The sequence below is a fragment of the Coffea arabica genome, chromosome 2c (genome assembly GCF_036785885.1).
Source record: "Coffea arabica cultivar ET-39 chromosome 2c, Coffea Arabica ET-39 HiFi, whole genome shotgun sequence".
Classification (NCBI taxonomy): Eukaryota; Viridiplantae; Streptophyta; class Magnoliopsida; order Gentianales; family Rubiaceae; genus Coffea; species Coffea arabica.
Window position 1 is genome coordinate 33,512,249 of NC_092312.1, and position 11,847 is coordinate 33,524,095.

The 11,847-nt window shown below is 39.5% G+C and overlaps 1 protein-coding gene and 1 non-coding gene across 2 annotated transcripts; one reads left to right on the forward strand and one right to left on the reverse strand.

Moving 5' to 3' along the window:
- Positions 1-4,061: 4,061 nt before the first annotated feature.
- On the reverse strand, positions 4,062-5,780 carry LOC140035624 (uncharacterized). Its single transcript, XM_072076926.1, has 3 exons — positions 5,272-5,780; positions 4,923-5,058; positions 4,062-4,769 (listed from the first exon to the last, which is right to left on the reverse strand). The coding sequence occupies exons 1-3, from the start codon at positions 5,778-5,780 to the stop codon at positions 4,062-4,064; spliced, it is 1,353 nt and encodes a 450-aa protein (XP_071933027.1).
- Positions 5,107-5,213, forward strand: LOC140036070 (small nucleolar RNA R71). Its single transcript, XR_011839955.1, has one exon. It is a non-coding gene; the product is annotated as a small nucleolar RNA R71 (small nucleolar RNA).
- Positions 5,781-11,847: the final 6,067 nt, after the last annotated feature.

Sequence of the window (11,847 nt, forward strand, 5' to 3'; positions counted from 1 at the left end):
TCATTCATAAAAATATGTTTATTTCCTTTTACTATTTTAAAAAAAAAAACGCCGCATGCCAACAGAATGCAGAAACAAAAAAATTGCAGCGTCATTTTTCAATTCCTCTTCCAGGTGTTTTTCGTTCACTTTTTTTGGCTCCGTCAGATGACCAAGGTACAGGCCATATGGCTTCATCCATAAGCGCCAAACGCATGTGAGATAATGGCCATCTCACGGTCGGAAATTATCCGGAAATGCAGAAAGAAAACAACAACCGTAGATGCTAGGTTTGAGGGTTTATATATAGAGAGGGATAGATTAGGATCTAGAAGGATGGACGGCTGAGAGAAAAAATAGAAATCAGAGAGGTGACAGCTGAGAGCAGGGGGGTTTTGTGGTAACAACTGCTGAGAGTTTTGACGGCTAGGGTTAAGGAGGCTGTGAAAGAGTGAGGAACCGAGAGACCAAGAGGGGACCTTCAGGAGAGTGGAGAAGAAAAATAGGGATTAACAAACAACGAGAGAGTGAGAGAGAGAGATTGAGAGAGTTTCGGCTGAAGAGAAACCCAGCAAAAGAAAAGAAAAAACTGTAAACGAGAAGGTGACGGCAACCAGTGGCAACTACGGAGCAGAGGAGGAACCCAACGCCACCATTATCGTCTTCGATCTTCATCAAGAAAACACGAGTACTGTAAGTTGCTTTTCTCCTTTAAATTCCAGTATTTCTTCAAAACACAGACGTCTTTAAATTTTTATAGCATGTGTTTTCGTGACTTTGCTTATGGGAAATTCACTGTTTTGTTGTCTACTCCTCCGCCCCTTCTGTTTCATGTTCCCCAAGACTTTGTTTCTTTGTTTATGAGTGAAAAATCAAGCCTTGTGGATGTGCGTGGGTCGTGTTTTGAATTGGTATGGTTGAAAATTGGTGAACCTAAAAAGCCACAAGCTTTGCATTTTCCTTCCCCAAAATCAAATAGATTTGGTCCGTGGGTTTTCCCTTTGGTGATCCCTGATGTTCCAAAGATTTAATTTTTGATGGTTAAGAATGATTGAATCCTTGTTGTTGTTAAAATTTGTTGCTGTCGCGTGAGTTTGCTAAACGTCAAAGCATCAGATAAGCTTCAAAAAATTTGCTAAGGTCGCATGGTTTCCCTTCTGATTTTCGTGTGTTAACATCTAAGGTTTTATGGAAAAAGTAGAAAGCACGTTTGGTTCATACTGGAGTGTTTGGTTGCTTGAAGTTTATACTCTCTTTGGCGTTCGGTTGGCATGATAGTGGGCTGTGTGCATGCTTGCCGTGAGTGTCATTACGCCTCTGCTGCAATTTTACGTTCAGTTGCGTTATGAAGCTACTAATGCTTGTAGTGTTTTCTTGATGCGTGAAATCTCGGGTGCTTCTTGCTGTTCTGTGCTTTGGGTCATCTTTACTGCTTTAATCCATCCCACGAAATGTTTTAACATTTGGAATTTGTTAAGATGATATTTGGAATTCTTGGTTGAATGATGAAAAGCTGCTGCATTGTCTTTTCTGTTTTTCTTCACGCAACAGCCCACCAAGTGGGTTTCGGTCACTGATTTTGCTGTGTAATCCTCGGGTATTTCATTACATTGTTGGCTTAGCATTAGAGTTACACGGAAAGGTTTCTTTCTGTCCTCTTAATACAAGAACAAATGAGGTTTTTGGTGTGGAGTGCGGCTGCCTCTGTTGCATTTCTTTTTGGGGGGTGGGCATTGTATGTGTGAATCTGATGGAAAGAATTGAGAGGCGAAATGCATTTTGGGAAGCATAAGCTGAGGGTCTTGTGTTTACTTTCGGTTTGTTAAATTGATGGACCTTATTCGAGCTGCCTCACAAACATGTTTGGGTGAATAACAAAGGATTTCTGCAATTTTAAAGCATTAGGCAGCATCCTGAACTTAGATTTCGCAGAGGATCCGTGGTTGAGTTTCTTGCTCTTCCATAATTTTTTTTTCCTTTTGAGTGTTAGCCCACGTTTTCATCATATTGAGATGAATTGTGTCTTGTGTTTTGATTGGAGGTTTTTGCTAGTCAGTGATGTATTTGATTAACTATCAAATGCCGCATGTTGTGGAAATGGTGAAAGATAGCTTCAGCTTTTGGCCAAAAGCTTGTAATTGCATGCATGCAAATGTTTTCAAAGTTTGCATTCCAACCCCTCATGTTCCTCCTCATGTCACAAAGGCCCAATTATATTCTAGTCTTTTGCAGTTAGATCCTAGAGTAATTGCAATTTTAACTATTACTTGACTTCTTTTTTACTCTTGGACCCTTGAAGTTCCCAAAATGTTTCGTTTAGACTTGAATGATTGATTAAGGGTTGCTTTTGAGTTCCTAGTAGTTGCTATATTTGGGAATTTGATGGGTCATTCCACCTTTCTTGGTAATTATGCATTATGTGGTTTCATTCGAGTTGCAATTGGGGGGATTTTGGTGATTTTGTTTATATTTATTAGGTAATTGGTACCTTGACCCTTTTATTGTTTTGAAGCTAATATCTCATTTACTCGATTTCCATTGCAAGGGAGGTAACATCTATTTCCTTGATTTTATTTCTCCTACGTGCTCCTACGTGTTATGTGTGAATATGCATGCTTTAATTCGTTTTTCATTTTATATCTAATTGCTTGTTTCGCTTGCTTTTATATCGCTTTCTTTAATTAAGCAAGTTATTCGTGGGCATTTGAACCCCAATTTGTAATAGTTTAGTATTTCTTTTAATCATTTATTTATTTATTCCCCCCTTTTAGTTTGTAGTAGGTTTCCCCCAAATGTAATAGTTAGGGCTTTATTTGCTTTATTTGCCTTGCGTGTTTTTGCATGCCTATGTGCTATGTGTTACTTGCTTTCCTAGGGTCTTGCATCTAGATATCATGCTTACGTGTTATGTGTTTATGTGGATTATGTGTTTATTTGCTTTATTATACTTTACATGATTTATTTGATTGTAATGAATGTGTGACGTCACCACACTAGTCCAATGCTAGTTGTGGCCCTTTTGTTCCGATTTTTCACTAGCCAAATGCTAGTAGGAATTCATAGACATGGGCTAGTCCAATGCTAGACCCTTAGGGACCTTCGACGCTAGATCATGTTTGTATGACTACATTACATTCTCATGCATATTTTTCACTTTTTAAGGTCTTTTATCATTTTGCATGACATCCCTCCTTATACGTATATCCCTTCCCCCATATTTTCCCTTATATGTATATTACTTACCCCTTTGTATGAAACACGACATTAGACTTGCATTTCATCTAAGCATTAGACCTAGGTTAGTACATTTGCTTGATTAGACTAGGAAAAACCCCTCGAATATGGGATATGGACGAGTTTGGCTTCTCTAGTCTTAGCACGCTCGTATTCCCTCTATTTAAAGGGAACATTGAAAGTCACAAGTATAAGTCCCCCGCACCCATTATGATGCATTCCTTTAGGTCATACACATTTGTATATTTTTTTCTTTCTTTTGAGTCTCATGGCTTGCATTATTCGTGCCTTCTTCGAAGAGTCTTTATTGGGCGTCACAATTAATGTGATTAGTACCAAATAAGATTTGAAAATACATTTTGACCCCCCGATACCCTCCTAGGTCTAGGGTTCGCATTCATATAGTACATTCTAAATGTTATAAATTCTTTGGTTAAAACAAGAAAATCTTTGACTAAATCACGCAACTAACTTTGGTTAGGTCGAAGGGGTGCCTTGGATTCTTATCCTTGCCTTCCCCTTCATCAAATGTGACTCCCGAACCTTTTTTCGTTGGTTTACGTAGACTAGGAGTCGTTTAAAAGGGGTTTTTTTCTACCTTTTCTTTTAAAAATTTCTTTTAGGTGACTTGGTATACCTTAACTCTATACCAAGTGGCGACTCCAATTTTTATTTCAAAAAACCCTTTTTAAACTATATTTTGGGTCAAATCGTCGCATTTTCATGTCCCATTTAGACCCATGTTTTTTCATTTTCTTTTTAAAATCAAAAATTCATTTTTCAACCAAAAATTGAATCAAAAATTGACTTTTTATAAACCAATTTATTTTCTTATAAAAAATGGGGCTTTACATTGGTACTTGTTTGATTGCGTCTAAGAGGGGGATATTTATCTCTACCTTGCGAAACACCTCCAAAATCTCCTTCTCCTTATCCTGTTTCTTCGATTTTTCCAACCTGCTAGGAAAAGGAGGCAGGTTAGTTCTAATTGTAATTATTGGGTCTGGAAGTACCTTTGGATCTGCACCATTGCTGTCTTCCCTCTCAAGCTCATTTTCGATCTTCTTCTCATCCTTGTCCTTAGGGATCACAGGCTCAGGCCCCTGAACCTCCTTGCCACTCCTCAAGGTCATGGCGCTCACATTCTTCGGGTTCAACTCAGGTTGAGATGGCAATTTACCTTGATTTTGGGACTCCAAACGGTTGATTGTTGTGGCCATTTGACTCATCTGATTTCTTATGTCCTGCATTTCGGAGTCCGTCCTTTGCTGATTTTGCGTAATGGTTGCCATCATTTGTTTCATCATCTCCTCCAAAGATGGACCAGAGCTTGGGGGCGGAGGTGGTCGGGGTTGGTACTGCTGCTGGTACCCTGGTTGCTTATTTGGCACGAAATTAGACTGCCTGTTTGGTGCAAAGTTGGGCTGCCTATTTCTTCTATAACTGAAATTCGAGTGGTTCTTCCTGCCGGGATTGTAGGTATTTGAGTACGGGTCATAGGATCTTCTTGGCGCGAGCGCGTGACCAGCCATGTTCACCTGTTCTGCAGTTTCTTCCTGAATCATTGGGCACATGTCTGTAGAGTGACACATACCAGTGCAAACCCCACATACCTTGACTTGTGATGCATTTCCCACAGCCAGTTGCCTAACGAAGGATGTCAACTAACTCAGCTGCTGCTGGATAGAGGATGTCTCTATCTCATTTACCTTACGTATTGGAACATCCTCCCTCGTACCGAATTGCTGTGAATTCTCTGCCATCCCTTTTATTAACTCTCTTGCTTCCCGAGGGGTTTTGTTCACCAGTGTCCCTCCGCTTGCAGCATCAATTATGCTCCTATCTCTGAAAAGGAGTCCCTCATAAAAATACTGTATGAGCAACTGCTCACTTATCTGGTGCTGGGGGCACTTGTTGCACAATTTCTTGAATCGCTCCCAGTACTCATAAAGCGACTCCCCTGGGTGCTATTTGATCCCCCAAATTTCTTTCCTTAGACTTGCGGCCCTGGATGCAGGAAAATATTTTTCTAGAAATTTCCTCTGCAACTGGTCCCACGTGGTGATGCTACCTGGTGGTAGGTAGTACAACCAATCTTTTGTAGAGTCCTTCAAGGAAAAAGGAAATGCCCTCATTTTTATCTGCTCTTCTGTGATTCCCGGGGGTTTCATACTATTGCACACGACATCAAACTTCTGCAGATGCTTATACGGCTCCTCACCTGGTAAACCATGGAAAGAAGGTAAAAGATGAATTAGACTCGATTTCAATTCAAATGAAATGTTATCACTCAAACTCGGGAAAATAATGCATAAAGGCTGCTGAATTAAATCAGGAGCAGCCAACTCCCTTAATGTTCGTGCATTAGCCATGGTGCCTTTCTCCTTGTCAGAGTTACTTGAAGTGTCACCTAATGAATCTGTCGGTTCAATTTCTGACTCAGGTCTCTGAGATGCAGCACTGGAGTGCTCCTCTCTGAGCTGTCTGGTCTCTTTTCTTGTCCTACGCGCAGTCTTCTCTACCTCGGGGTCGAAAATCAAGTCACCTGTATGAGAAGACCGAGGCATACACTAGAAAAATACCAGAAAATTGGATCAAAAATAAATTTAAAAAGAAACAAATAATAACGTCAGTCCCCGGCAGCGGCGCCAAAAATTGACAGGGTGTCGAAACCTGTACAATAATAAAATTAAACCTAATTGCCAGTTAGAATGACCAGAACTCAATTTCAAGTACTGGAGCAGGGACTCTAGGTGTGCAATGGGTTACTTGATTCACCCTGTTTTCGAAGAGTTTGCTTGATCCAATATACCCGAATGAAATGGTTATTTCTTTTCACAAATAATTATGAATTTGTAGACAGGGCAAGTAGGGTCGTATCCACAGGGATTGGGTATATTTGTTTGTTAAGAAATTCAAAGTAACACAGGGGGTGATCTTGTAGGAATGATGACAATCAAATAAATTCAAATAAGAAAATAAAAATAAATAACTAACTAGAAATTAAACCGCAATTCACTGAACTTAGAATAACAATAATTAAAGGCTTGAATCAATTAAAACAAGAAAACAACTAAAAATAAAATTGTAGACTCCAAATTTTGGTGTAATTTCATTTACTGTTTATTTTTAGTTTTTTATTTGTTTTATTTGTCGTGTTCGTTTTATTCGATTTTTAGTTTTTAGTTTTATTTCTATTTTTAAGTTTTTAGCATAGAATTTCTTGAAAGTGAAAAAACGGAAAAAATGAAAAATGAAAAAAAGAGAGGGATTGAAAATGGCAATTTTGTTGTTTTAGTTTGTTTATTTTGACGTAAAATTGTTGTTTTTTATTATTACTAAGTGTTTATTATCATTATTGTTAAATTACTTTCAAAAAAAAAAAAGACAAATGCAGAAAGCTGCGTTTTTGTCGCAGCTTTGCAAGGAGGACCTCGGGCAGCTCTTAGCTGCAAATATGGAAGAGATGTTCAAGGCTTTAGGGTTGGCTGACCTCCTATAAAAGAAAAAGAAGGGACAGCCGCAAACGGGGGGGAGAGAAAGGATTGGCGGTGAGGTTTCTGGGGGGCATCGAGTTTCGGCTAGAAAAAAAACAGAAAAGAGAGCAAAAATGGAGGGGGTTTCGTCTGAGAGCTAGGAGAGGAAGGAACCGAAGGAAAAACAGAGAAAAAGCAAAAGAAGGACGAAAGGCTAAGGAAAACAGAGAGGGAGGCTCTTGGTTGGGGGCTAAGGAAAATAGCCGACAAAAGAAAGCTACGGAGGTTTTTGAGAAAAACAGAGGGTAAGGGGATAAAAAGAAAAACAGAGGTGGCAGACGGAGGGCTTTGGGGGCTGACAAGGAAAGAAAGACTATCGGCTAGAGGCAAGAGAAACCGAAAAAAAAAAAGAGGAAAAGGCTGGGAGAGTTAAGGTAGGGCGGCGGTGGAATTAAGGGGGCCAAGAAAGAAAAGGAGCCGAGAGAGGGATGGTGGCTAAGCAAAGGGGAAGAAGAAAAAAAAGAAAAGCAGCGGCGAGGTTGGAGGAAACAAAAAACAGAGCCGGCGGCGGGCGGAGCAAAATGGATGAAACAAGTGACGGGAAAAAGGAAAATGAGGGGGCGGAATTTTGAGGAGCAACAAAGGAGAGAGAGCAGAGAGAAATTGAACGGCTAAGAAAATGGGGGAACATCGGCTGAAAAGGGGGGCAGAGGGAAATTAAGAAAAGGGGAGGAATTGAAGAGGGTTTTGTCGGAGAACCAAAAAGAAAAACAGAACAAGAAAAGAGGGAGGGGGAGAAAACAGAGTAAGGTTCCGGCTGAGCGGACGAAGAAACAAAAACAGAGCAAGAAAAGGGAAAACAAGAAAACCAAAGCGGAAGGCTGCGGGCTGGAGGAACTAAGTGAGGGAAGAGAATTGGTGAAAAGTCAAGGGAGAAGACAGAGAAGAGGTCCGCGGTTGCAAACGGAAATGCAGGAAGAAAATTGCGGCAAAGTGAAGGACGAACTTGGAAAACAGAGCAACCAGAGCCATCACCATTCCGTCAGGATCGGCTACTGTCGTCCACGAACCTCCACTGTGAGAGAGCACTGTAAGTAATCTTCTCCTTTACGTTTTGGTTTCTTGTTCGAATACGAAGCTCTGAAAGCTTTCGGAGCATGTCCGCCGATGAACATGCCATGTCTGCTGTTAGTTTTGTTGTTTCAAATTTCCCGTCAATTGTTCATGGCATTTTCTGTTGATTGAACTGAAATTTTGGGTTTTGCTGAAAATTTTGGGGCGGGTTTAGCGTCAATTGAGCGAAATTTGCTGAAAGTTTTTGCATGCCCACTCATTGTTTGTTAGAATGTCTGATTGAATTTTCTGATTCAATGATGATTGTCTGCATTTCCGTACGAGGAAACTGGCTAAATAACCCAATTCCTTTTCTCACGCTCGAGAATTTTCGATGCATTGCCGCCTTACCATTTTGCTATTCCTTTCGCTGCCATTGTGTGAATTTGAATTAAGGTTGGGGGGGAATTTCTTGCAGGTTTCATTGTCTGATTACGATTGGTTGGAATTGAAATTAAATTTTGATGTTGTCGACCAAAAAGGGAGCCAAAATGCTAAATTGATGTTAAGCTCGCTGGAGAAGACAATCAATTGTCTAAAATTGCATTCTCAGCCCCTTCATTGTTTGCTTCCGCTATGATATAACCACAAAAGTTTTAGAGCTTCATAATTTGCCCCCAAATGGTTGTAATTCTGTCAATTGGGTCCTTAAAATTACATTGGAACCCCTCAAATTTCCCCCTTGTGCTGATATGATCCGGAGAATTGGAAAAAGTGAACTTGTTTCTCCCTTTTAGATTTTAATCATCTTTTAATACGCATGAGCAATCTTTTAATCAGATTAATTCTTGATTGTGGGTTATAATTGGGGTTTAATAACCTTAATTGTTTTGTTTATATATTGTTGGGCTTAGTGTTATGATTTAGGATTTGGATAATAATATTTGATTGGGTTTGTGCAAGTGATTTGGCTTATTTTATTTGGATTTTTGGCTTGGACCTAAGGAATAAGAACCCACTCCTTTTGTTGGGTTTGCTTTGTTAAGAAATGAAGGCCAGCCCACCTAAGGCCTCTGGGCTTTGCGACGGGCTCAAGGAGCTTTCGGCCCACAACAAATAAAATGGCCCAGTGGCCTTGTCTCTTAAGAGACCAGAAATGAAGTTGCAAATCAGCCCCTGCATTTTCCCTTAACTATACTGTGGCCCTGGAAGCTTTCCATTCCTTTCAATTGGGTCCCTAATGTAATTGCACATAGGTCCCTAAACTTTGTTTTTCTTTAATTTTGGCCCCAAAATTTTGTCAATCTTTGCAATCAAGTCCTTTCTTCTCTTGACTTCTTAAATGTGGGTTGTTGACATGATTTAATTGATTCAAATTCATGTTTATTTTTATCCTTTGTGATTATTTGTCAAATAAATTGGTGCCTTGACCCTTTTTATTGTTTTGAAGCTAATATCTCATTTACTCGATTTCCATTGCAAGGGAGGTAACTTCTATATTCTTGCGTTATTTTTCCTACGTGCTCCTACGTGTTATGTGAATATACATGTCTACTTTGCTTTCCTAGCCTTTCTTTAATTTCTTTTATTTATGTCATTTACTTTTGCTTTTTATTTAAGTTATTCTTTATGGGGTATGTGTACACCTCTTGGCTTGTAATAGTTAGGGATTTAATTATTTTATTCCTTTTCCCCCTTTTAGATTGTAGTAGGGTCTCCCTAATGTAATAGATAGGGTTTGGAGGAGCATTCAATGAAGACCTATCGAAGTCATGTGCCTAGCTAGCAAATGTAATAGTTAGGTCTTTAATTGTCTTATGTGTCTTGCATGCTTAGTTGCTACGTGTTAATTTGCTTTGTTAGGGCCTTGCATCTAGTCGAGCATGCTAAATGTTATGTGCTATGTGTTTACGAGTGTTTGGCATGTCTACTCGCTTTTCATGGCCATGAATGAATGTGATGGATGAATGTACGTTTCCACTAGTCCAACGCTAGTCGGAATTCATAGAATGGGCTAGTCCAACGCTAGACCCTTAGGAATTTCCCTTCGTTAGTACATGTTAGCATGTTTATTACATGTCATGCATTCTTTTTAGTTTTTATCATTTTGCATGCCCCTCGAACCCCTTTTCCCTCCATTTCAGGATTTTTGCATTTCATGCTAGTTATAGGGTTCATTTGCTTGAGAGTCCCCTTAAATATGGGATATAGACGAGTGTGGCTTTTCCTAAGCCTTAGCACGCTTGTATTCCCTCTATAAAAGGGCAAATTGAGTCACGATTTAGGTCTCCCCGTACCCAATATGCATGAATTCCCTAGGCTCATGCATTTTTAAATCCACTCTACCATTTTATACCCTCATCACACTTTCATTTTCCTCCCATTTTGCACACGTGCACCTTTATGTTTCTTCACTTGCACACGAACACTTTTATCATCACTTGCACACATGCACTTCATATTATCATTTCACATACCGTACCTTGCCCACTCACGTGCACATTTTCATTTACATATTTATTGTCTTTTATTACTTTTCCAAACTCATGTCCTCACATTGCATACATGCATTCCATTCATTTGCATCCCACTCGCATTATTCGTGATTTCTTCAAAGGATCGTTATTGGGCTTCACAATTAATGTGATTGGCACCACTCAACCTTTGAAGAGAAATTTCCCCCAATACCTCTAGATCTAGTGTATGCATTCATGTAGTGCATCCGAATGTAATAAATTCTTTGGTTAAAACAAGAAAATCTTTGATTAAATCATGCAACTAGCCTTGGCTAGGTCAAAGGGGTGCCTTGGATTTTATCCTTGCATTCCCCTTTGTCAAATGTGACTCACGAACCTTTTTCTTTGGTTTACGTGGACTAGGAGTCGTTTAAAAAGGGTTTCTTACTATTTTTTCCTATTTTTTCTTTAAAAATTCATTTTTTGGTGACTTGGTACACCTTAACTCATTACCAAGTGGCGACTCCAATTTTTATTTCAAAAACCCTTTTTAAACTATAATTTTGGGTCAAATCGTCGCATTCTCAAACCCCCATTTAGACCCACTTTTTTCTTTTAAATCACAATTCATTTTCCAATCACAAATTGAATAAAAAAATACATTTTTAAACCATTTATTTATTTATCAAAAAATGGGGCGCGACAGTTGGCGACTCCACTGGGGACCTTCGAGAGTCCGAGCAAATTTGATTTAATCAATCTTTTTCTTGTTTTAACCTTTTCATATATCACATTTGGGTGTTTTAGGGTTGCATTTTTTTCCTTTTTTAGGATTTTTCATTTCACGCGTGTCCAACTACTCCCTCGCTCGCGAATGTATGATTGGTTGATTGTATGTATGTTTACTTACTTATCTCGCGCTTGCATTGCATTTGGGGGGGTGTGTGTCACCTTTAGAGCCTCGCATGGTTCTCAACCCTTTCCCTCGAAATAGGGAGCACTTCATACGTGCACGTTTATTTATTGTTATCCCATTTTATTTTATTTTCGTGGGCGTTTCCCACACCGCCTTGTAGGATTAGGATCGATCGCCTTGGGTAGGCGGATGGTGTGCGCTGCGCCCATAGCGCTACCTAAGGGATCACTCGAGCCACCGATCGAAGGCCTTGGGAGTGATGACCCTTTGCCTTTAGGTCTGAAGGCTTGGGAGCCGAAACCTTATCGAGTCTAGTCGCATTAGTGAACCCCAGCCTCATGCATCCATATTAGCGTTTTCCTAGGTTAGAGTCAGCCTCACCCTCTTTTAAGCACATTAGGCACGAGGGAAGGGGTTCCACCCCTTTTATTGCTTTCATTGTATTTCTTTTCTTAAAGTGCTCCCAATGTGTTATGTGTACTATCAATTGCACTAACCATTCTTTTGTTTTCTTGGCTTACAATAAGAGGACTTTTTGGTACTCTTTTAGTGACTCACCCACTAGATAACTCACATGTTTAAATTTCAGTTATTACACTTAATTTTCAATAAATACATTTCATTTTAGACATTTTCCCCCCGATGCATTATTCATGTCCTTTAGGCCATATTTGTCACATATTTACATCACTTTAATAAATGGCATCATGCATTAAACCCTAAAAAGGGAATG

Bases quoted from the DNA above. Each gene is read 5' to 3' on its own strand.
- LOC140035624 (XM_072076926.1), bottom strand. From the start codon at position 5,780: ATGCCTCGGTCTTCTCATACAGGTGACTTGATTTTCGACCCCGAGGTA. The intron at 5,059-5,271 runs GTGGGACCAGTT...ACTCCTTTTCAG, and splicing joins CCACCAGGTAGCATCACCAC to AGATAGGAGCATAATTGATG. The intron at 4,770-4,922 runs GTAAATGAGATA...CCAATGATTCAG, and splicing joins AGGATGTTCCAATACGTAAG to GAAGAAACTGCAGAACAGGT.